The sequence below is a fragment of the Microtus pennsylvanicus genome, chromosome 9 (genome assembly GCF_037038515.1).
Source record: "Microtus pennsylvanicus isolate mMicPen1 chromosome 9, mMicPen1.hap1, whole genome shotgun sequence".
NCBI classification, from domain to species: Eukaryota; Metazoa; Chordata; class Mammalia; order Rodentia; family Cricetidae; genus Microtus; species Microtus pennsylvanicus.
In genome coordinates, this window is record NC_134587.1 from 27798074 (window position 1) to 27824295 (window position 26222).

At 44.6% G+C, this 26222-nt stretch overlaps 1 protein-coding gene across 1 annotated transcript; it reads left to right on the forward strand.

Moving 5' to 3' along the window:
* The first annotated feature begins 922 nt into the window (after positions 1-922).
* On the forward strand, positions 923-19547 carry Rnd3 (Rho family GTPase 3). The gene is made up of 5 exons (XM_075985256.1): positions 923-1300; positions 1714-1801; positions 13116-13225; positions 16003-16137; positions 17440-19547. The coding sequence occupies exons 1-5, from the start codon at positions 1151-1153 to the stop codon at positions 17689-17691; spliced, it is 735 nt and encodes a 244-aa protein (XP_075841371.1). The 5' UTR covers positions 923-1150; the 3' UTR covers positions 17692-19547.
* The last annotated feature ends 6675 nt before the right edge of the window (positions 19548-26222 follow it).

Below are 26222 nucleotides of genomic sequence, written 5' to 3' on the forward strand. Positions count from 1 at the left end.
GTGATCATTGGAGTTACAGGCAATGAAGACACTGCCCTTGGAAAACAAGCGAACACACACGGTCCCTATTTTTTTTTTTTACCCTTCTAAGATTTGTGGGTAGGGAGACTCGGAGTGGTTGTGGTATGGATGTGGGTGGGGGATGGGGGTGTCCTTGAGTTTTCAAGTGTGGTCATGCATGCTTTCTGGGTGCAGTGCAGAGTGCCTTGATCCTTGGGGGTGGAGGCTGCAGCTGAAGGGGCAGAAGAGCACGTAGACCCCCGGTTCTAGCGTTCTCACAGCGAGAGTGGCAGGTGGGACTGAGTCTCTGATAGTTTTTATCCTCTCCCCTCAGCCCCCCTTTGCTATATCCTCTCTGGAATGGCTGAAGCTAACAAGTTTGAATAGCCAGTCCTCCGCACAGATTCAGGAAAACCAGTTGTGTTTGAGATAAGTCTGTTTAGGAATCGTCCCACCCTCTATGTGATGTACCTAACACAATCTCTTCTGTTAATATTAATTTTGTTATTATTATTTCGGTATAATCTCTTAGTTTTTTTCCCATTCTAAGATTTACTTCCGTTTCATGATTAGGCTTTGAGTGGGAAATATTTTTTATTTTCACAGATAATCACGGGGCTTCTTGGAGACGCGCCCCTTGGAAAGCAGTTTGCAAAGAATTCCAGCACGGAGTCTGTGTGCACCGTTCTCCCTTTCCCCCCTCACCCTGGTACTGAGCTATTTGTCCACCAGCAAAGCCTGCGAGCCATCCTGCACTCTACCCTAGAGGGCGCACTGCCTACACGTTCCGCCAACTAAGCGGCGGCGCTGGCTCCCAGGCTCCATAAAAGGGGAGGAGGCGGATCAGTTTCCTTCTCTCATTGAGAAAGCAGACGGGATTGGAAGGCTCGGCGTATAAAGCCGCGCAGAGAGCGTGAAACAAAGCAGACCGATTGGAATTGGACTTGGGAGGAGAGTCGCGGAGTCAGGCAGAAAACTTGTTGGAGGGGAGTTAAGAGCCGCTGCCTCTCCATTGCGCTGCGCTTAAGGGGTTCCCACCGGCCTTGCGATTTATTTTTTTAGTCTGCTTTTTATATAGAGAAGTATATATATATATTTTTTTCTTCTGAAGAGAAAAATTCCTGTTCCAAGAGAAAATAAGGCAACATCAATGAAGGAGAGAAGAGCCAGCCAGAAATTATCCAGTAAATCTATCATGGATCCTAATCAGAACGTGAAATGCAAGATAGTAGTAGTGGGCGACAGCCAGTGTGGGAAAACAGCGCTGCTTCACGTCTTCGCAAAGGACTGCTTCCCCGAAGTGAGTGTGACCTGCTCGGCTCTGAGGGGAGCGGCCGGTGGGGTCCCCAGTCTGGAAGAGAGCGTCTGCTCTCTGTGATTTTCCTCTTCAAAGTCGCCCTCACGCCGAGCCGGTCTCCACTGCCACACTGCTCGGAAGGGAAAGTGCCCTGGAAACCTCTGGGCTGGGATGTGCCAGCACCCTGGGCTCTTGGTCCTCCGAAACTTGCTGGTTCCAGAGTGGCAAGCCGGATGGGGAAACCTGGGTGGGCTCTCGGGAGGGAGCTGCGTGTTTAGTGTGTAGAGGGGGTGGGAGTGCGTTTTTTTTAATTGGGGGCTTGGGGTATTTCCCATGAAGTGTTCGATGCACGTTAATATTTTTAATAATCACTTTGCCATTTTTTCCTTCTTCTTCTGTCCCTTTCGTTTGTCCAGAATTACGTCCCTACGGTATTTGAGAATTACACGGCCAGTTTTGAAATCGACACACAAAGAATAGAGTTAAGCCTGTGGGACACTTCAGGTAAGAACACACCGCGTGGCTCTCTGGGCCGGTGTGCCGCGGGGCTCGGGATCTGGTGCCCTGTCCGTTAACGTGGCCCCTAGAGGACTAGAGCCGCGGGAAAATGCTGTCCTTCTTGGGCAGGGGTGACGATGGGGGTGACTGTGGCCTTGGGGCCAGAAGAACGCTGTGTGTCCGGGGGTGACGCTGCTGGAGCAGCCTCCTGTGGCCGCGTGGCCTGTGCTGTCCGTCCTTGGGGCCATGCCGGATCAGGCCGCCAGGGTGGCCGGGTGGTGGTGCATGCCGAGCAGCGTGGAGCCCTCCCGCTCGCAGAGGAAGCCCCTCGTGGGTGTCATCAACCATCTGGTTACGGAGCGGGGGTGCGGGGGAGTGCAGGGGGGGCAGGCTGAGCTGGGAGAAGATCCCCGAAGCCACCCGGTTGCGTGCGGGTTCCGCGCTGGGGGAGAAGGGTGAACGGCAGCCGCCGGCGCCCAGTGACGCCTACTGCCAGGAATGCGCTGGTGGTGCGGGCAGCGGCCACTGCGGAGCCTCCGCCCCCGCAGCCTCCGTGTCACCGGCGCAGAGCTGCTTCTGAGGCTGCCCGGGGATCACTCTGTGCCAGCTCTCGAACATGCCACTCCCTACCCCCATTGCTTCGGCCTCTCCAGCCTGCAGGGCCGCAGGCAGCACCGTTCGCCTTTGACCTTCCTGTCTACTTGAATTATTGGCGCCGTGGTGGGTTCTGTTCAGAGGTCTAGGGTTCAAGGCCGGGTTATTGCCTTCCCACGCGCCCACCCACCTACGTGGCACGGAGGTAGGGAGGACAGATCTCCGCGGGTGGGAAGGCTGGCGCCCAGGCTGACTTCGGGGTAGAGACAGTTAAGGACAGCACTGAGCATCTCCTGGTACCCAAGCTTTAGCAAGCCAGGCCGGAGGCGCCCCGGGAGAAGGCGTGCTGTTTGTAAAAATCATACCTTCTCTGGAGGAGCAGAAGCTACCAGGAAGGGAGGGGAAAGACCGGTGCGCGTGGGGAACTGGGCTGCCAGACAGATTCGGGCGAAACTGGCAAGGAGGTGTGCACAAGCGCCAACACGCAGGGTTGCTGTCAGGCGGGGTGGCCCGAGGAGGAGCCGCGCTCAGCTGGGAGTGGCCTCGTGGAGCTTCAGCGAGCTTCCCACACCCTGGGCTGGAACCTCTGAGGGACCTGGGGGATTAGACAGCGGGAGGAAGGGGCCAGAGTCACAAGGTCTCCAGAGGCAGCCCCGGCACAAAGGCTAAAGGAAAGTCTCGCACCGGCGCCTCTCACGGTCGGTGCCAGATGCTCAGACTGCTGCAGTAAGAAGGATGGATCTAGTTTCCCCCTGGAGAGCCAGGCTCTTCCTTGAGCTGCGCCAAGGTTTTTTTTTTTTTCTTTTTCTTTTGGTGTTGTTTTGAGGTTACATACACAGACTCACAGACTTGATACTATAGAGAAAGTGCTAGTGGAATTCTTACTACTAGTTTCTATCGTCAGAATTATGGCATAGCGTAGTATTTTATTAGGCTCCCGTTCTCAGACATATCACGGTAATTGTTATGCCTAGTGGGCAGGACAGCTGGTGTGGTACCAGTAATTAGCACCAGCACTCCCTCTCTCCCACCGAGCCCTGTTTGGACAGCCCTGTTTGGACTTTGCTCGATAAGAATTATTTAGTTGTGCTGTGGAGCAGTGGGGTCTGATACAGTCTTTGATACAAAGCTGTGTTTAGGTCTTAGCTCCTGGTTACCAGGGATTTCTGTGTGCAAATCTCTACCTCCCTGGGCCTCATTTTCATCATCTGTATAAAGAGAGTAGTCGCTGAGCTGGATAATGTGCAAGATCTCCCCCAGCTATCACGTCTTGGCTTTAGTGTCTGGACAGGCAGGTCTTTTTGTTTCCCGGGACGTTGGCTGGCTTTAGCTCCTCGTCTCAGTGGATCTGGCATCCCGTGCTGAGGTTCTCACAGCCTGCAAACCAAGCCAGATTCTGAGTTGAGCCAGGCTTCCTGGTGGATTTAGGAATGAGACTATTTGGATGAGAAGGGGGATGGGTGGACTTCTAGGAATGCTGGGCTGTACATCCCTGTCTCAAGCTCCAAGAGTCACAAGACCACCAACGGAGATTTTTAGACTGGGTGCCCATGGGCCGAACTTGCCACCTCCCTCCTTTTAAGAGAGCAAAGGCACAAGCCTTCCAAGGCCTAGCAAATAAACGAATGTGTATGAACAGCTTATAGTGGGAGACTGTTGCAAATAGCACCAGATATTTTCAAGCCTTAGAACTATGTAGTTCACAATCTCTGCATGCAATAGTCACCCAATGAAACCTAAAGAATGAGCAAATTAATAATGATGTGCATAGTTGCCAGGGATACAGGGTTCCTGGCATTAATTGTCACTGAATTACCTGCGCCTTAAGAATGGCAACTTCATAAATATTGATTTTCATCAAATTAATCACCTGAAATGAAATCAGTAGTGAAACAATGCCTTATGTTTTTATTTAGTGAAAGGAAACTGTATGCATGTTTCTGCAAAATGTGACGGTTTGAAAGCTGATTGCAGCAGTATCGTACTGCAAAATTATCCAGTTGCGAAGCCTTCCTTAAAATTTAGATTTACACAAATGGAAAAGGAGACATAGGGAATTATTTGGGGTTCCACTGTATTGTTTGTGAAGTGAGATGTTAGTTAATTAAACACAGTTAAAGAACATTGTTTAAATTCTAGGAATAGGTTGTTTCTATCAAAAGTGGCCTCCAGTAGGAAGTTCATGCTTCCCAATAATCTTGCCATCTTTCCTATTCACTTGCTTTTGCTGACAAGCACCTGAAGATTTTTTTAACATTTTCTCACTCACAAAGACATTATTTTGTTGAGATGTGAAAATAGTTGCATATACTTTATGCCTCTTCTTATGTTTGATTTTCCCCACGCTACTGTCTTATCTCTGGAGAGAAGATCCAAACCAAGTTCATAGAGCCCTGAATGTAATGCCTTACTCTCTTCTAAGACTATGTGAGAGAGATTACTGTTGAGAAAATTGGGAGGGGAGAGAATATAAACTGTGCCCTTTGGTGGTATTGCTATTGTATTCAGTCTTCCAACAGAAGAGCAAACATTAAGGAAACAGAAGCAATTCTTTTCCAGGGTCCTATGCATGAACCACAGCTCCTCAGTGTCTGCCTCCCCCGGAAGCAGTCATGTGATCATGCATAAGCAAAACTGCCAATTGGAACGAGGGGAAGGATACCAGATAGAAGCAGAATACGAGAATTCATTGCTCTTTGGGGGCCCAGGCAGTTACTATCTCCTTCCTCTCTGTTCCTCTTCCTTCTTTCTGTATCTACTAGAAGCAGGTCCTCTTTTAGACCTAGGATGATTCCGTCTTAGGAAGCACTTCATTCTTGAACGCTAGTGACCTCTTCCAACTGGTTCCCAATGTGTTTCCCCATGAGGCTTCCCCAGTAGTGTGTGGAAGTCAACACAGTCTTTAGATCAGTGGTTCTCAACCTTCCTAACACTGTGGCCCTTTAACACGGTTAGTTCCTCACATTGTAGTGACCCCCAACCATAAAATTATTTTTGTTGCTATTTCATAACTGCAATTTTGCTACTATTATGGATCATTATGTAAATATCTGATATGCAGAGAGTCTTAGGCCCCTGTGATAGATTCATTGGACACCCCCTGGGGGTCGTGAACCACACGTTGAGAGCCACTGCTTTAGGTGAGGAACAGTCTCCCTGTGTTTCCCCAGGCACTCACCAATCACAGCAGCCGCAGTGGCATGGGGCCAATTGACTCTTAGGGCTACTAAAATACTCCAAAGTTAACAAAATCTTTCTATAAATAGGAAAATCTTCAAAAATGAGGGATTTCTAAAGGTAGTATTGGGGTCCCCTTCTTCCTTTTTACTAAGAAATATTTTCTTTTCATTAGTAAACGAGTTTATTAATGACTGCAGAAATGAGCTGGAGAATATTCAGAATTTCCCAAATGAGATGTGTGTGTGTGTGTGTGTGTGTGAGAGAGAGAGAGAGAGAGAGAGAGAGAGAGAGAGAGAGAGAGAGAGAAAGAGAGAGGAGAGAGAGAGAGAGAGAGAGAGAGAGAGAGAGAGAGAGAGAGAGAGAGAAGAGTTTTGGTATTTTAAAGTAAGAAGTGAAACCAAAGTAGTTCTAAAAAATCTGCTACGCTTGCCAAACATTGAAGCAATTTGTAACATGAAGCCAAATGCTTGCTAATAATAGAAAGTTTGTCACGTAAAGATCACCGTATCTTTTCCTAGAACTAGATTGCAGGGTAATTTCCGCATATGTGATTTAGGGAGTAATAGCCATTCATGTCATCCTTGAACCAGGGCAAGTTAATACACATTTTATTTAAGGCATATTATTAACGTATTCGACTCAACTGCTGATTCCCAGTTAATAACTGTGTTATTGCCCTGTGAAAACTCTTTTGAATCTTAATATGCTATGAACACCTTTCTGGTTCTGAATGCTAAAGTTAACACTTCCTATATTTGTTTCTAGTATTTTTTTTTTTTTTAAAAAAAGACCTTATTCCCCACATTTTATATTCGGAGCAACAGATAAAAATCTTAGTTACTTAACTTTGAAGACAGCCTTCAGAATAAACACAAATCTAACAAAAAAAAAGGTATATTTCAGCTTTTGCATCAAATTCCAAGGCCGGTCTTGATGGCAAGTGCCCTAACGAAATATTCCCTGGCAAGAACGGAAATGCTTCAACCGTTTTTGGAGATTCATCTTTGTATTAACCAAGGGAAGCAGTTTAAAAGGAGACTGCTTATTCATATTTTTTTGTGATTTAAAATATAAATGAGCACATCTGGGCATGATATGAAGCTGTGATTGTAAAATAGGTTTGCCATCTGCCAGCCCTGCTGATCTGAGATGGGGGAGGGGCGGGCTGTCTCCTGTCCTCAGGCCACTTCCATTCTATAGGGTGACAAGACAAAACAAAAATGTTGTGGTTATAGGTGGAAATTTAAAATACCCACACTTCCTCCAGGGTAAAGTAAGAAACCGAATGACAAGCCCAGAGAAAGTATGGGGTGCCACCAGGAGCAAATGTCTGTGGACTTGAACATGATGAGGAATCCTTCCCAGGGCATCTTTTATGAACTCTCCATAGTCAAACAGGAACATGGAAACCATGGTTACAGGAAGAGGCACCTCAGTGGGAATGGTGGGTTCACCTGCAGCAACAAGACTCAAGAAGCGTTGGATGCCTGTGCCAAGTCCAAGCCACCAACTCAGGTCTTCCTGTCCATTAAAGCTCCCATAATTCCAGCTCTTCTCTACAAGTTGACTCAGCTCCCCCAAAGTCCTTAAAGTCCCCTGCTCTTTAAAACATGCTCACACTTAATGGCGGTCAGGGAAAACCCAAATTCTCAAAGTGGAGATTTCCAACCTGAGCATCTCACAGGGAGCTAAGAATTCAGGATAGGCTAAAGAGTTTACAGACTCATCAGAAAATGGTTTTGATCTGAACAGCAGAACACACTCCACAGAACCAGGTATTTTTCTGAGTCATGATGATCCTTAGGACCTAAAGTGTCTAAATCATGCCCAGCTGTTAAACTGAGGCTTCCTACACTGAACTGTGGGCTAGAGTTAGACACAACTTGACTGGAGGCAAATCTTCATCTATCTCTAGACTTCTTTTCTTTTTTCCCCTACCCCATTCAATGCCAGCTTCCTTTTCCAATTTGGCTTTTCCTAAGTTGCACATTTGAGCAAGGTGTCCAGATGGCTCACTCTAACGCTCCTGACATAACCAAGTCTTTCTTCATTAATAGTAGTTTCTCTTGCATGGAAATGGGACACCGTGGATCCCCAGTTTCTCCACGTAGCTCGTGATGTATGGTAGGGTGTGCCAAATGAATCAGCTGGGCCTCTGTCTTGTTTTGATATCCTTGAAATGTCTTCTGGTTTAAACATATTGGCAACATTCAGAGAGTCCTTTTTTGGCAAAAATTCATACTTTTCCAACACAGAAAGCAAGCTACTTCCAAAGTTCGGGCAGGTGTTGAGCACAGTGGTTTACGAACACAAGCCTAATGTTATAGCATGTGGAAAGTGAACGCACTTGAGGGACTCCATGCTAAGATAATCACTCTTGCATAGCCATGGAAACAAAATGACTTTAGTCTGGATTGAATGATAATGTGACTTTTTAAAACTTACATAATCAGCCGGGCGGTGGTGGCGCACGCCTTTAATCCCAGCACTTGGGAGGCAGAGGCAGGCGGATCTCTGTGAGTTCGAGGCCAGCCTGGTCTACAAGAGCTAGTTCCAGGACAGGAACCAAAAAACCTACAGAGAAACCCTGTCTCAAAAATCAAAAAAAAAAAAAAAAGAAAAAGAAAAAGAAAAACCTTACATAATCTTACCCCATCGAGATCTGATTCATTGTGGATACAATATCAGTCAAAGGGGAGGATTCCTATTATTTTCAAGTATCTCGAGATTGAGAATTACTATCAAAATGCTACTTAGAGCCCTCAAATAGCGATGTCAGTTTTACCCCTCTGAGCTTATATCCAATTGTATACTTGTGTAGTACAGCCCGCAGAATTAGAACACACAGAACTGCCCACATGTTTTCATAAGATCTCTTCATAATCTCCAAGAGTCTGATTCAGCAGAAGACACGAACAAAGTATCATTAACGCACCGGGTGGTGGTGGCATTTTGGGGGCGTTGATGTCTGTGATACAGTATTTGGGGGAAGGATTCAGCAGAATGTTACACTGAAAGGGAGTCTCAAGGTCTTGTTTAGACTCGACTCCTATTCCTGAGCCTGCTGCTCTCTTATGGCATCCCCTCTGGTGATGGCCCCTCATGGGACTTGCTTCCTTACCCACATGCCCTTGGTTGACACTAAAAGAACCACAACTTACTGTATTTTTTTTCTGCCCCAAACACCCACTATTCCCAACATCTTGCTCTTGGTAGGAATTTATTTAGGGAGAGCGTCCATCTTACTTCATGGGTAAGGGGTTATGCTTTGAAAATGCCCAGTAAGAAGGATTCCCAGTTTGCAGACTGTTCTAAAGCTTCAGTGCTTGAACTGGTTTCGCCTCCCTTCTAGGCATAACTCTTCTTTCACATGCGTTTAGTTATGTACATATATGGCGTTCTGCACCTCCGCAGTGGGGTGACTTCAGCAGGCAGGTATGTGTCTGAAGAGGGAGTTTCAAGGTGAGGCACTGGGTGACTATTCTTGGGCTGGAAATTTGCCTCTCACCCCAAATTAATGATCTTGAAGACAAGGGTGTGTAGACACGCCATTGCAAAAGTCTTTCAGAACTTTGTCGGTGTTTGCCAAACTTGGACAATGAAGAGCCCCCAAAGCAATCAGGCTTGTTCTAATCTATGCCTGGATAAAGTCTTTCAGCTGGCGGGTGGGGGTGGACAGGATGAGACACTTGTTTCACATATAGCCCAGTTCTATCTTTACACAAAGTTAATACAGCTCCCTGTCGTTTCCCTATGGAGAGACTGGAAGGTTACTTACTTAAAAAGGACCTTAAGAACAGTGCTGTCTTTAAGGAAATGCTGCCCTGAAAAGGTCCCTCTGCCTGAAGCCTGTTCCACATGCAGAGAAAGTTTGACTTGAAAAGCAAAGCTTCATAATCTAGGTTTATTGGGCTTTAACTATAGTCCATTCTTAGGTACTGAAGTACAGACGGCACGCAACATCAGGACCATTTAGCGCACCAGAAGACATGTTCAGTTAGTGCCTGATGCACTTAACTATGGTCTACAAAATGAGTCTTTCTGGAAGCCTGCCTTCCAGGGGTTCTCGGGGGGGATGCAGCAGGCTACGGGAGTCAAGGGCTGGCAGTGGTCTCACTTCCTGGCTTACTCTCCTCTCCTTCTTCTGGAGTCTCTCCTGTCTTCTGGCCTCCTCAGTTGACAGGGCATTCCTAGGATTCTTCCCACACATGCCTACTCCCCTTGTGCAATTGCAGGGCCCTATAGGGAAGAACACAGAAGAAAGGATCCTCTTACCCAATGAGCTGTTAGACATTTCCTGTTAGGCTGGTTCTGCAATCCTATCGTTCACTTTCTTATTCTGAAAAGAAAAAAAAAGGAAACAATAGTTTTGTTTTCCCAAAAAAGAAATTGACTGTAAGCTCTCAAAAAACATCAATTGTCACATCTTCTGTGTCAAGTCACTGTTCTCGTTGGTGGTCACATTACAGTTATGACTAATGAATTTTGGGATCCGTTTTATTAGTGCCCCTGGGCACTTGTTGATCAAAAAGCTGCCTTGTTTACTGTCGGGGGTTGAATGAGGCTCAGATCAAAGTGCTGCTTGTAATTAGACCTTATTATTAAAGGGAATTCAGAGTTCCCGCTTCACCTCCTAGCTCAGTGGCTGCTTTCTCATGGAGTGTTACACTACATATGTATTTTCATCCAAAACTGCGAAGCCAAATGCAAACAAAAGCAGAAACAGGCCTCCAGGAGAATCCTGGTTGACGCGAAGAGAACTGTTTTCTTTTAAAGTCAATCAAGAGGGTAAATTTCTCACTTATTTGCATATAGCCACTGAGCACAAAAGCTGCCTTGGTCTTTCTTTCTTTCTTTCTTTCTTTCTTTCTTTCTTTCTTTCTTTCTTTCTTTCTTTCTTTCTTTCTTTCTTTCTTTCTTCCTTTTTCATAAGCAAGCAATCCCCTGCCTGTGACAGAGGGCAGAGCACACAAAGCCAGATCCCTTTGTGGCCTTAAGACGGGTGGGGGAGGGGAAACGGCCCACAAAGGGCAGGGTGTTCTCTGCAGCCACATGGTGACTGGAATGTTGCAACCCGGCTCTCTGGATTTTCCCAGCAGTCCCAAGTTTAATTAAATTAGTTTTGCCCCTTTGACTTTCTTCAGTCACCTTTGGACAAGATGGTCTCCATTGTCCTGGACAATAGCCCCGTTCTGCCGCGCAGTGCGTGCAGCATCCTGTCCTGAGGGAGCCTGGCACCTGCGGATGCTAGTCCTGTTCCGTAGGCCTGGAGCCTGGAAAGCATGAGACCTGAGCTTTCCGACACCTGTTCCGCTGACACAGGCTGGCCCTGACTGTACGGGTCGGGTCAGGTCATTTAATCTAGCTTTGAAGAGGAGAAGAGAGGCTCCTCTGTCTTCGTTTGAATTTTCTTCTCCTTCCCGTCCTGTCTGGGATTTTTGTGGCTGCCTATCAGAAAAGAGATATTCTAATGCTTACAGCCAGAGCTGGGTGGAACTTAGACTTTGGACACACAAACAAGGAAAGCTACAGTGGAGTGAGCCGGAACTGCAGAACTAATAAAACAGCAATATATTCGTATAGAGTAAAGTCGCCCCTCTCAAGAAAAGCTTAAACTGAACTCAAGTGAATTATTCTCATCACCTCGAATTTCTTCAAGTGGCTGAAAGGGTGACCATTTTTAGCAACGGCCTCATTTTTTTTTTTGTTTTTGTTTTTGTGCATCTTGCTATTTCAAGTGACAAGACGTGTTCAGTTCAGGACTCTAACTGTGGGAAAGTACCTTCTCGCGCAGGCTTTGTTAGTGTACTTCCGCCTTCCAGCAGCCAGTGGGAAGCTGCTGCCTTCCCTGAGAACTTCTTAGACTGCCTTCCGTGGTGGCACTTTCCCTCCTGACCCCTAGAACGTCCTCCTTGTTCCTAACTCAGCAGACTCACATTCTCCATCTCCAAAACATCTAATGAAGCAGGTATACTGCGGCCAGGGTTTGCAGTGAGTGCCCAGGGCTCAGAACACCTGCACCAACTACACTCACTTCTATGACACAGGAACAGACTCCAGGAGGTCTGTTGTCTTTTTACTTTTTCCTTGGGACACGGTATCATGGAGCTGCTCCATGGAAAACTAATATGGAGATACCAGTGTCCTCGTGTGGAGTGAGACCAGCTCAGTCCACTCAGGCAGCCTCACACCTGTAATCCTCCTGCTTGTTAGAACCTTTTCCACCAGGCCTACAAATAGCTTATTTTTTTTTGAAAGTGTCCCCCCCCCCCCTTTCCTCATTTTGACTTTGACTAGTGAAGTTTTGACTTAGGGAATACATGCTATGTTTTTTTTCTGCCAGGAATGCAAAATTATGTCAAAACTAAATTCAAAGAAGTTTGAATGTATTTGCATTTGCCTAGTAAGTGGTTTCCGTGTTGTCTGCGAGAGGGCTGTGTGATGGAACTCGGTTCATCAAAGCAGCAACTGATAAGTTATCTTCAACTTTATAGTCAAACTATTTCATAATTCATAATTATTGGCCTTGCATGAATTCCCAGCACTTGGAATTCATAAAGGTGCCTGAAAAAGAAAGTTCTAAATGACCAGAAAGTTCTGTGGTTCGGCTGATTGGGTGCGGACTTGCACTTTTAGAGGACTTTGGGTTTCATCAAGGCCAGGTCCTTGGATTATGTCCTGCTGTCGTGTGGCAGGTAGAACTGTGCGGAAAAGGTCACATTGTCCAAACATGGCATTTATGACATTCTTGGTTGTAGCAGGAAACAAACTTACACAGGGCTTGGGGTTAAGTGTAAGCAAGCTCAAAGGTCAATGGCTTAGCCAGCCTTGTAACCGGAGACAGAGTGACACCCGTGTGCCTTGCTGTGGCTCTCTGTGCATCATCAGTCTTGCCTTCTTCCTCCCTCCCCCACTCCCCCCCCATTCAACTATGGGACTAATCTTCAGGTTGGATCTTTTTCCCAGGAAGTAGCTCCATTTCTGGTGGCCGCTGCCCCCTAGCCTTTGACCACAGCGATAGCACAGTCACAATGCGTCTGGTTAATATGTACGCATCTCTCCCTAAATTCCAGCGGCCACCTGGGTTTGCTCAGATCCCACGGATATAGGTTGTCACTCTCTTCATCTTAGGATTGAAGAATCAGAGGCTCACCCAGTCCTAAAGCGCGGGCTTCTCCCCGTTGAGTGGTGAGAATGGCGTTGTGCTCAAGATCCCTTGGTCCCACACCCTCCCCGATTCACCTAGGTTCCCTCTGATGCTAATTCTTGAACTCTATCAATTTGTACCTTAAGTTCCTGACCTTCCCAGGAACTGAAGTCCCACGCATAGGAAGGACGCTCTCATCTTCTAGTACAAGTGAATGAAGCTATCTTTTGTGTACGTGTTTGCATTTCTTTACAAGAAGGGGTATGTGTGAGGGTCAGGAATGAACGAGTACAGCAGGTGTTACATTATAATGGGGAAGGGGTTTGTCTCCGAGGGTAGAGTTAATACTTGAGAGATGATGGAGGTTTTTGTCTAAGACCTGTGTGTTTTGTTTCTTAGGTTCTCCTTACTATGACAACGTCCGTCCCCTCTCCTACCCGGATTCTGACGCTGTGCTCATCTGCTTTGACATCAGTAGACCGGAGACTCTGGACAGTGTCTTAAAAAAGGCAAGTGCCCAGTCTGAACTTTTGCCTTATGTTCTCTGATGAAACCCTGGGAACTTCCACACCAGAACAAGGTTCCCACACACGAATGCCATGAGTTGGGGTTGATAATCTGTTTCTTAAAGCTCAGAACAAAATACTTTTTATGATCTTCCATTGTTTGTTTTTGGGGAGGAAATGGTGTAGACCTACAAGAAGGTCCTACCTGAGCCTTCTGTTCATTTGCCAGACTGTCCCTTATGTGTCTGATGTGGATCACAATTCAGATATGTACCTTAATTCAATAGGAGTTATTTTGACAAGGCAGTTGTATTTCAGTAATTTATTGAAGTTAGCATAAGAGAAATATGTGTAATAGGGCTTGTCCCTAGACGTGACACAGTGTGAATTATAATCAGGTGCATACCAAATACTAGTAAACCATCAGTTATGCCGAACATGTATGTTATCACAGAGCCCTGGTTTCTGGAAGCAAAGATGGATCAGATCCTGTAGGTGGAGGCGGAACTAGCAGGAGCTATGGAGAGAAGGAACCAGGGCTAAGAGGGATGGTACCTGTTGCAGTTGAGTCTTGAAGCCTAAGAAGGCCACTGTGTATGTGTTTGGGGCTGATGCTCGACCTTTGGTGGACTTGGCCCCCAGGGTAGTTATAGGAACTTGTTGTCAAGGAGTTTCACAGAGTCCAGTGGGGGCAGGAAGTCTGCTTGGCCTGCAGTAATCTAGGCTTTGTTCTTTGGTAGTTCTTGATGGTCGTAAGTGCTTGTAGATGGGGCACCCACTCTCGTGGGTGCTGTGGGGTTTGAGAGCGAGACTCTAGCTGCACTACCCCTCCTCTCTGTGTACGGCCGAGGTGTCTGGGAGCGAAGAGTGTCAGTGGGTTCCTGGGGCCTGGTCAGAGAGAGGAGGAGAAAATAAGAGGCACCTGTGTAGATGTCTTGGCTTTTTTGTTTTGTTTTGTTTGAGACAGGGTTTCTCTGTAGCTTTGGAACCTGTCCTGGAACTAGCTCTTGTAGACCAGGCTGACCTCAAACTCACAGAGATCCGCCTGCCTCTGCCTCCCGAGTGCTGGGATTAAAGGTGTGCACCACCACCGCCCGGATGCCTCACCAGCAGTTCAGCGACTCTGCACTCTTCATAGATTGAAGGTTTTTTTTTTTTTTTTTAGTTTTTTGCTCCTTTCCATTCAGAGGAATATATGAAGCATAGGTTGACTTTTGCTGAAATCTGTTAGGAATACACCTTCCCTGTTTCCAGAACCCGTAAACAAGTACAGAAGTACAGGGGGAAGCCAGAAACATCATACAACTCGTAACAACGTAACGACATGCCTGGCTGAGTCTGAAGATAAAAGAGGCTCTTATTTACTGGAGTTTGTACTTGATGTAGTATTGGGTTATACATAATTTATGACAGAAAGCTTTTCTCATGTCCTAATTTGCTTTGTTACTTAAGACCAAACAAATAGTGACATTAATACAAGCATTTAATGCTTGTGTGAGGAGGCTTAAGGCTCATGGTAACTTCATCTGCCTTTTGTCTTAATCGAGTCTTGAAGTCCATTAACATTGGAGAGTTCAGTGTGACTTAAGGTAGAAAAGATTTCTTATTTTGTTTTCATAATTTTTTAGGAGCATGTGGTAGATAGAGACTCTTAAATAACCGTGGGAGGGAAGAAAGAGCAAGCCTCAAAGGACAGACCAGGCACTCTGTGGGTTACTACCCTCCATTGTTCTGGGGTGATTGGTACTAGATGCTGTTGCCTATGCTACACCTTGAGACTCGAGGCCTCCTCCTCTGGTGGCCTCTTACATCACTCTCCCAGATGACCCTCTTCTCTGGTATTCCACTTAGAAAACGTTATTGTCCATACTGCTCTCTGAATCCTCAGAGAGATGTAGCTACATCTTTATCATCATTACAGTACTTCACAGAGCAAAAAAAGACTTCTGTGGATGCGTGCAGAGGGATCTCGGGCTCTCTATCCCCTTATCTCTGGGAGCAGTGATTTTCTTGGGGTGCTTGGCTCCCATCCTGATGATGGAGAACTCAAGTTAGAAAATGCAAAGTCATGAAAAGTCATTTGCTTGCTGTAAAAGAAACAGCTGGACCCTGTGCCAGGGACTTCTGGAAGTTCTAATTCCGGTTAGGACAGGAAATAGTTAAATTGTAGATATGACAGCAGTTAAAAAAATAAAATCCGAGTCCTATGGGCTACAAAACTAGCTGCTGTTCTGTACTAGTTCTCTGCGTGAGCTACGGTCTGCGTCCATTCAGCCACTTGAGTGGAAGCTCCTTGAGGCACATTCTGCTTTACTAATTGTAGGCCAGATACTTGGAACTTCCAGCACATGGTAGCATGGCCCAGTCTTTCATGGTGGAGTCTGTGAAATGCATCCTTTTGCTGATGTGGGCTAATTCTTACGCCCAGCCTTCCACCTGGTAATGAGAAACTCAGCATATCTGAGGATGTAGTCATGCATTTGGATATGTCATTATTAAGGTGCTTTCGTCTTTTAAATCCCTCCATAATTAAGACATTGTTGAAGCCACCTTCTGTTGATTCCCGATACATTCATTGTGGGAGGAACCAGTGAGTCACGCAGAATAGAAAGCAATATACACAGGCACTCTACAGTTTGGTATCTGCTTACTAATTAAATGCCAGCTTGCTTCTTCATTTGAAGTTGCATTCCAACGTCTGCCAGTGAGAAAATTGTTGTTTTCATTGTATGCATGTCAGTACTTTGTTAAATTTCCTTTTTTTTTCTTCTCTTCCCTAGTGGAAAGGTGAAATTCAGGAGTTCTGTCCCAATACCAAGATGCTTTTGGTTGGCTGTAAGTCTGACCTGCGGACAGACGTCAGTACGTTAGTGGAGCTCTCAAATCACCGGCAGACGCCCGTGTCATATGATCAGGTATGTGCTGTCAGTGGAGAAAAGTCCCCTTTCAGCGAAAATGAAAGGAAGGGAATATTGTTGGTGATAAATACAATGTAGCAGTTTTTCAAGAGGTGAGACAGCGGTCAGCTGAAATCTGACATGTTCTGCCATTCTGTAGTAAAAACCATCAGGAATTAGGGTGCATATACCGTTGAGACCCTTGGATGCTTCTGCTCGCCAATGGTATTAAAGTTCAACGTGTTTAAGAGAGAATGTGGTCAAAATCAGTGGTTCTCTTGAAGAGAGGTCAATGTCCTCAGATGCCCAGTAAAATCCTAAGTCAAGCTGTTAATAAAATAGACCACTTCATGATGCCAGCCACCTTTGAGACGTTCATCATACGTGGGCGGCCCCAAAGGAAAGAAAATCTGTTTAAAAATCACATTCTCCTAAAACTCACCACCAGATTCTAAAATTGTTCATGGCAAACTATCTACAGCTGTACTTGGTCTATATCATTTAAGGTTTTCAGTTTTAGGGCTGGGGATATAGCTCAGTAGTAGAGCGCTTGCCCAACAAGAGTAAGGCTTGGGTTCCGTACCCAGCTAGAAAAAAACTTAAGAAAAAAACATGACTATACTCACCTTCTTATTATATCCACAGGCACTCTGAAGTTTGGTATCTACTTACTAATTAAACACAAGCTTCCTTCTTCGTTTCCTATTAACAAACTCAATATAATCATAGACACTGATTACTTAACTTTTACCAGCCCTGTGTGTTGTATAGCCTGTTGACTGGGGTTGAGGGTCATTCATAGTAAGAGAGGAATGAGAGCCTCATGAAGGACCAGAATGGACTCTGGAGGCCAAAGCACCTTTGTCAGATCTATGTGGAAGACAGCGTTTATGGTTTCAGTATCAAACTATGCTTCACAGTGGTCCTGCTTGTGACCTATGAGTTACTCACTTCTTGGTTCCAGGTGGCAGTGAGGGTCACATGACACCCTAGTGTCTCTGTTGTTTCTTTGAGTTGTCCTTTCGGGAGTTGGGTGTTCAGGGTTCTACTGTTTGGACAAATCAGTATTTTGGAAGCTGTGGGGAGCTAGAGCAGTTTCTACTGAGTAACATAACTAAGGGCCTTAAGATTGGATATTGAATATTTAGAAAGTTACAAAGTAGCTCATTAAGAAAAAAATATGTTTTTTTGCATAATGGATTTGGGAACTCCATTTGGCATATTAGATATTTTCCCATGCAAGATTGTTTTGTGGCGTTTTAACACTTTTCGACATCTCTCCAAAGTCTCCCTGCTGATGGAAATTCTTATACTTCACAGGGAGCAAATATGGCCAAGCAGATCGGAGCGGCCACTTACATCGAATGCTCGGCGTTACAGTCAGAAAACAGCGTCAGGGACATTTTTCACGTCGCCACCTTGGCATGTGTAAATAAGACAAATAAAAACGTTAAGCGGAACAAATCTCAGAGGGCCACAAAGCGGATTTCACACATGCCTAGCCGACCAGAACTCTCAGCAGTTGCTACAGACTTGCGAAAGGACAAAGCCAAGAGCTGCACCGTGATGTGAAGTTTCGCCCTCTGTAAGGAGAACGCGGGCATCTAGTGTAAAAAAAAAAATGATAAAAAATAAAAAAATAAAAACCAAGAGCAAACCGGAAAGATGGAGTCCAATGAAGTGCACAGCCAAAGTCACATAGACACAGGCTTAGGAGGCCCTTGCAAGGGTACCCAGTGTTTGGGATCTTGTTCTTAGGTTGGGCATGTAGACCGCGTGGTGAGAAGTGAATATGTTGAAGAGTTTTGAAGTGTGACTTGACGATTATGCCAAAAACAAAGGGAGCTACAAACGGGCTGGAGGAAGAGGAGCGCCAGTACCTACGGGAAGAAAATCCACGCTCTGAATGGTGCTTGCCTGTTTTCGGTTTTGTTTTTTTCTGTTTTTGTTACAACCTATTCATGGATCTCTACTTCGATTTGATTTTTTTTCCCCCGATGTTTTAATCTCATTTTCAGAAAGTATATATTAGTATACCGTCCTCGTCGGGGAACTCGCACTGTGACCTTAGCGTTTAGTTTTCTAGGGGATGTGATCTAATTTCCTCCTAGTTCATCATTAAAATGGAAATTGTATCGGGACCCGTGGGATTCGAGAGGAAAACTTCACGAGGCTTTGAGATTCTTGACTTCCTGAAGGTCGCGGCTGCGGGAGATGGTTTGAAAGCGAGGCTTCAGCGCGGCTTTATGGGATGCGTGGACCAGCACTGCGAAGATCGCATAGATCAAATAGAAAAAAAAAGAGTGTTGCTTTATATTCTGTCTGATGGTTTTGTTCATCCTTGTGGTTGTCATTAACAAGTGGTAAATTGCTCAATGTAATATTTTGTGCGCTGTTTAGAAAAGAGAGTGTGTGGTTTTGTTTTTCTTTTTTTTTTTGCCATCGCTGATAAAAAAAAATGCGAAGTCAAATAAAAAGTGTCTTGGTTTGATGTGATAGAGTGAATTCAAAGAGGAAGCAGATGGATACTGTTTTCACCAGGAGAGATAAAGGGCGAAGGGATTGACGCAGAGAGCACAGTTTGTGAGTGAGGGTGTCTGGGAGAAAGTCATGTTTCAGATACACAGAGCAAAAAGCTCTGGCACCTGCTATGCCCCCCAGACTGGCAGCAGATAGTGAACTGTTGTTGCCTTATTCCACCTCCTTCAAATGAACGTTGTCCTGACAAAGGCCCCATGTGCCCAAGATTTCGAAAAACCCAGATAGAAAGAAAAAAAGCCACCTATAATGTCAGCCCTGCTATGCGCCTAGAGCATTTCCCAAGTGACTGCTAAACGTCACTTAACCAGATTCAGGCGGGGCCAGATTCAATGCTTGATCATGGATAGAGTGAGAATCAGCATTTAAAACAGTCGAGCAGTTCCTTCCAGAGAGGATGTCAGACAGGACCCTCTTCTAGGTGGTACTTGCTGAAAACAAGCTTGTTTTTCCCCCCAGTGATGATGCTTCGTTCTTGAAGCGCTGAAGCTGTGTTTCCATTAAACTGTGGCAGGAGGGGAGATTAAGATAATTACAGCACCCAGTTCTGTGTCTTATAAGCACTTTGTCTCTGCAAGAAAATGCCATTTCAATCATTTCCCATAGAAGTCAGACATTCCGCCAACACAGCGTGCTTTGACTGGCGTGGCGTTAGGCTCTGGGCAGTATTACAAAATAGCTGGCAAGTGCTTTCTGTATTTAAATATTGTAAAAAGAAAATAAGTTATATAACTGTTATAAAGCAGAACTTTTTGTTGCTTTTCTTTTTTTTTAATGTTGAAGTCACTTTGTATGTTTGTTTGGTCAGTGTTTCCACAGTATTTATTAAAACGTACGTGTTTTTGTTTTCGGTTTTGTTTTCTTCAAATAAAAAAGTAACCATGTCTGTCTACCTGGGATGTTTCCTCCTTCACTGTTTAGCTATGCTCCTTCTGGGTGACAGCAGAATCAGAACTAAGATTTATGGAATTAGTAAAGTTCAGAATTTGAGTCTCGGCAATCTTTTTCTTGGAAAAAGATGAATCTATGTATAGAAAATTTTGACATATTGTTTAAAAAAAAACCACAAGAAAATGGGTCATACTTCAGTGATTTGGACATATACAAAACAAGGCACAATAGTGGATAGGATCAATCTGTAAAAAGTTAACAGAATTCTCTGGAAGTCTTTTCATAGTGGAAATGAATGGTGCAGGCCTAAGTTGGGCAAGGAGATCTAATGTGACCTTAGTGTGTCACCTGGGGACCTAGAGATGCCCTTGCAAAGCATATTCTTGTTCAGCAGAAGGCTTAGCTCAGGATCCAACTACTGCAACTTAGTGGAGGCAAAACGAAACAAAACAAACTAGACTCATTTATGATGGAGGCATTGTTCAATACAGAACAAGAGGATGCAGACATCCATTCTGATATGAAGATTGTCAGGTACACATGGAACAGCATAGGGGAGGGGTAGAGGAGAGGGGGCATAGGTCCCATCGGTCCAGTTGGTTGTCTTCAACTAAAATGTTTACACATTTTTACACAAAAGCCTAAAAATATTCTGTAAGACTTCCAAACTATGGTTCAACATTTCTTAGATATTTCATATAAAAACTGCATCCTGTGGCTTTAAAAAATGGCTTTAGAAACCTTTTTTGGTATAGTCGCTTATTTAGAAAGAATTCTCAGAAGAACAAAGCAGAGAGGAAGCCAGAGGCTCCTACGTGAGTGAACACTCTTAAGAGCATGGGCATCATGGGATAGCTGGCTGAAAGCTTTGGGAGCACAGACATTTACTAATATGTTTGTAACTCACTCCTGTTGTCAGGAACTAAAGGAAATAAAAGCACTGTTCCAACCCAGCACTGGGGAGCTTCATGCCTACATCTAAGTCAGACTTGTAAAAAAAAAAACAAAAAACAAAAACTTATTTCTCAACAATCTCTGTTACCAAAGAAAGGGAGCTGCAGAGAGGAAAAATTCTGCTGACCTTGACTGCTTCTCTGGCTTGGCAGTAATGTCCCCTCTGGTCAGTTCTCAGTCACTTTCATTTATTGAAGCTAAAAGAGAAAAAGTGTGTCTTCATCATTGACTTCATTGGTCTACCTTTGCCCCGACTTCTGGCCCTGGCATACATATTCTGCCTACTGTGTGCACAGTCCTTTCAATTTATTGGTGACTACAATCGAGAACTTTTTAAATACTGAAAGGTGTGAGTGAGTCTCACTTGGAGTGAGACTCTGTGTCTCTCTCACTTCCATTAGTCTTTTTCCAGAAGCAATTGCTTAAAAGATTCTAGTCTTACAGAGAGGATGTGTTGAGCGTGAACTGGAAAATAGGCCTGGGGATTGGATGTAAGCTTTAAATGACCTCCTTCTTGAAGACCATTGAAACTCTCTGTGTGCTTTATCTTCTTCTGGGTAGGTTATTTTGCCATCCACAATGGTTCAAACCAAACGGTTTTTATTTTGGTCATTTTTCCATCCGTTCACTAGATGTTTCTTGAGTCCCTCCTGGTATGCTCAGCGCTTTGCTGAGCTGAGCATCTAGTGCAATTAAAACTCACTCTCTGATGGAGAGTCAGGGAGAATTCATAATGAAGTGTAGTCAGGGCGGACAGGCAGGTAGATCACACCAAGGCGGGCTGATCCACACTGGCATGAACTGACACATGGGTGCCAGGCTGCTGGTAATAAACACTTCTGTGAGTAGCCAGCTCACCGGCTAAGCCGCATTCACTATGCTGTAATTCAGTGTGCAGGATGAATTCTTAGTGCACCCTAATGGTGAGCATCATTTAACGACAGAAGAGCAATGGCCTATTGCCAGTCATTACTGCATCCTCCACACCATGCCCAAAATTTTAGTAGCTTGTTCGAGAGTCACTAGGAGACAGTCCTCCTCAGTTAAGCCTGGACACACCCCCAAAGAGCCATCGGTAATATACTATACTGGCTTTGTACCTCGAACTTTCTCCTGCAGAATCTTAAATTGCTGAATAATAATTAAAATTGGCATAAATCCATAGGATCCTATTACAAAATTGAAATTATTTCTAAGGCATTTGTACAATATAAATTAATTATAGACATCCTTTACTTGAAAGTAGAGGCTTCATTATTTAGTGTTGAAGTATATATTTTGTGACATTCTAAAATATAATTCTGAGCAATCTCACACCACTCACCCATGCTCCAACACCAAGTATATGCGGTAAGTGAAGAACCATCTCATCAGTGTTTGGGTGTAGTGACTGGTCGTCTATAGGGTCATTTGGAAGACCCAAGAATAGAAGTCAAGCAAGCAGTGGAGAACACTACAGTTCCAATGCTCTTCCAATCCGTGAGTGTGGTGTGGTGTTGGGACATGTGAAAAAAGAACGCCATAGCCACAGAGTTGTTGTGTGAGCCACAGGATGTGGTTGCATCTCCCCTGGCCTCCCTAGCTCTTCATACTCCCTAATCCTCCCTCTGGTTCACACTGTATTCTCACACCGGTCAGCCTGTGGCCTCCCTTCTTTCATCCCTATCTTGTCCCTGCTTCTTGAGAGGTGCGAACATTATACGAAGACGAAAGCAGCCCCACCAATGGTTAACATTCATGACGTCCACAACCCAGGGCTCCCGGAACTGTGCAAGAACTAAGGAATTCCGTAGCAATAATTCTAGAATCCAACCTAACTGGACACTGTGGATACCAGCATTGAAATAAAAACTGGAAAAGAAAAAGATTTGACCTTGACTGCTGGAAATCTTTTGCTTTGTGCCTAATGGTTGGTGGGTATGATGAGAAGTGATGGGGCCGTCAGATGCATTAACCATATTATGCTGATTGTGTGGTCCTTATTTCGAGGAATCTGGTTAGAGGAGGATGCTGCCTCATTCAGTTTTATTTTCCCCAAGCCATGTCCTCAATAAATGGCTATCTGACACTTTGAGGAGTTACCCGAGAGGGAGCTACTTCTCTACACAGGATATTCACACAATCGCAGAGAATAGGGAAGGAAACAGAAAACCAGAGTCAGTTCAAACAACATAGTGGCTCCCACGGAACTGACAGTCACCTGAGCTATTTAAGTAAGCGCCACCAGTTGGCTGAGGTGCTGCATGCCACCATCAGGGTTCTGCGGTGAGAGCTTTCCCCTCTTAAGACACTGTGTGTATTTTCTGACTACTGTATACTTCTTTCCGTGTTCTTGCCTTCCTAGTATGCAACTCATTCAGTCCTAATCTTTATTCACTTATTCTCTAAGACTTATCACCATCATCATCATTGTTGTTATATAATCATGAGTTATTATTCATCATTCATAATTAAACCTAGTCTTTCAAAACAAGGCCAAAAGCAATCAGCCAATAAGACCTTTATTATGTTTTAAAATGGTCTAAAATAAAAAAAAAAACTGAGCTGGACTTTCTTAGTCAGCTTCTGGTAACAACTTCCTCAGTTTGTGGACAGGTTACATTCTCTTCTTCCTAGATAGCAGATGCTCTAGGGTAGTTTGAGATTCCCAGCACTCAGCTGGAGACTGTGGCTGAGTCATCACTACATCCCAAAACCTGCTGCAGTAGGCTGTAAGCTGATGAACGAATGAATGACTTGAACTAGTAAAACGAAGGATGCGTCCAGGACTGTCCACTCCTGATCTGCTTGTCTCTAGCACTCAGCATCTGCAGTACTCTCTGTGGTTCCACAGTAGCGTATTAGACCCAGAAATCCCCTAAGGAGAAGGGAAAGCATAGGGAAGGCTGGTGCCCACATGGCTATCTGCTCTGCACCTGGACCACTTCAGTACTCCGTCTCCACCTCAGTCCCGTATATACGTCATATTAGCGCTTATCAGCTGCGGTGGTCTGGAGGTGTCCCCAAAAGTTTATGCTGGAGATTTGATTGCGGCATAGTGCTGTTGTGCTATGGGTCTTTTGGGAGGGGTTTGGTTGAACCGCTCAGGTAGTTACATTAATAAATAGTACAAGAATGGCTTCCAGGAGCAGGTTCACTGGTGGTGATTTACTGACATGGAAGAACACAAAATTTTTTTGTTTTCCTTCTGGCTTCTTCTTTGTGAAATTCAGTAAGGAAGGTCTCACCAGGTATTGGTACCTTGATTCTAGATTTCTAAGCCCCAAGAACTAGGGAAAACATATTTCTGTTCTTTATGAGTATGAGTTACTCATTCTTAGACATTCTGTTATAATATCCATCACGAAGGGACTCAACAGTATGTAAACACATTCCTGAACTTTTGCCTTTCACTGCCTTCTTATACAACTGTAGGATTTGTTTACTACTATTCTAACCTGTAACTTCATTACTATCATTATTTTAAACCCTTCACAAACTTTCCAGGCCTCCACACCAACAGTGTAGAAACAGGAGGTCTGACAAATCATTGGTGGGGGAGTTTCCTTTATTTTTTACGTCATCAGTCACTGGGTGACCTGTTAAAAACTCAAGCTGCAGGCGTGCAGTCTGCCCTCTTTTCTGACCATTCTTCATATACCCAGCCACACAAATTCTCTTTCTGCATTTTCCTGCTTTCCACATAGCATTCATGAATACAACTCTTCATACAGAAGTGTAGCATATTAAGTAAGCAAAAGCAAGCAAGCTCAAGGTATTGTAGATGGCTCAATAATGACTTCCAAATCATGCCCATTGTCAGATGTAATTGAAACATGAATGCTGCCTTCTATGGTGGAGGAGACTGACCCATCTAACAAGCTTGGACCCCACAGAGCCACAACTCATTATAAAAGTCATGTAGGTGGAGTCACAGTCAGCCAGTGGCACCAGAGGAGAGGGGAGGAAAGTAGGGGATCCATCTGCCTACAAACTTCAAGATGTTGTTGTTTTTTGATGCTAAGTAGTACTCCATTGTGTAAATGTAATGCATTTTTTTTTTATCCATTCTTTGGTTGAGGAGCATCCGGGTGGATTAGGTTCTGCTTGCTATGACTAATGCTGCTGTGAACATAGTAGAGCACATGGGCACGTGATGTGATTGGGCTTCTTTGGGTGTAATCCCTGAAGTAGGATTGCTGGGTTTTGAGGTAGATTGTTTCTTAATTTTTAGAGCAATCACCATACTGATTCCAAAGTGACTGTACAAGTTTGCACTCCCACCAGCAATGCAGGAGTGTTCCCCTTACCTCACATCCTCTAAGCATCAGCTGTCATCAGTGTTTTTGATCTTGGCCATTCTGACAGATGGAATCTCAGAGTTGTTTTGACTTGCATTTCTCTGATGGCTATGGATGCCAAAGAACAATACTGAACTTCAAATGGAAAAACAAAAAATCAAGGATAACCAAAACGATCCTATACAATGAAGAAACTTCTGGAGGCATTACCATTCCTGACTTCAAACTCTGCTATAGAGCTACAGTAATGAAAACAGCCTGGTATTTACATAAAAACAGAGAGGAGGACCAATGGAATCAAATTAAAGACGCGGATATCAGTCCTATGAGCACTTGATTTTTGACAAAGAAGGTGAAAATATAAAATGGAAAAAAGAAAGCATATTCAACAAACGGTGTGGGCATAACTGGATAGCAACCTGTAGAAGAATGTGAATAGATCCATATTTATCATCATGCACAAAACTCAAGTCCAAATGGATCAAAGACCTCAACATAAAACCAACCACACTGAACCTCATAGAAGAGAAAGTGGGAAGTACACTTGAACGCAATGCCACAAGAGACCACTTCCTAAATATAACCCGAGTAGCACAGACACTGAGAGCAACATTTGATAAATGGGGCCTCCTGAAACTAAAAAGCTTCTCTAAGGCAAAGGACATGGCCAATGAGACAAAACACAGACTACAGATTGGGAAAGATCTTCACCAACCCCATATCTGACAGAGTCCTGATCTTCAAAATATACCAAGAACTCAAGAAACTTGACACCAAAAAAAAAAAAAAAAAATTAAAAAAAAACACATCTGTTCTTAAAGGGGCATTCAGATTTGTCAAGTCATTTTTCCAGCTCCATAGGTCTGGAAACAGATGGCAAAGGAGAGTCCCAAAATCCAAGAAAAATAAATAAATCTGGCTGTTATTCCCTCTCATAGTTTGGCTACTTTGGTCCTTTCTCTGAAACCCTAGAGAGGTGGGAAGAAAGTCCCTTTCAGCTGGCAATATTGAGACACCTTTCTTAGAGCCTCCTGGCATGGCTGCAGTTCCATAATTCGACAGAACAGGCTGTGGGGAAGGTGGAGAAACGAAGGCAGTTCACAACGACAGACGAAACTGTAAAGGATGAGTTTCCAGACAATGGACCCCTGACACGCTTTTTTTTTTCTCAACCTACTAAAGTGCTTTCCACAATTAGATGCTGTAATGGAAAGTCTTAATTGCATTCTTGATGGGATGAGGCGTCAACCTAAGAGACGCGCCTCTGCACATGTCTGTTACAGCTTTTCCATGGAGGAGTAACTGGGGGCCGAAGGGAATACCTGCCCTGGAAGCTGGCGGCACTTTAGCGCTTCCAAACTGCCTTGAACGCAGTCTTGTGCCTGTTGCCAGAACTTTGTCCTGAAAGTATCTCGCAGTCACTCTTTTTGATGTTAGACT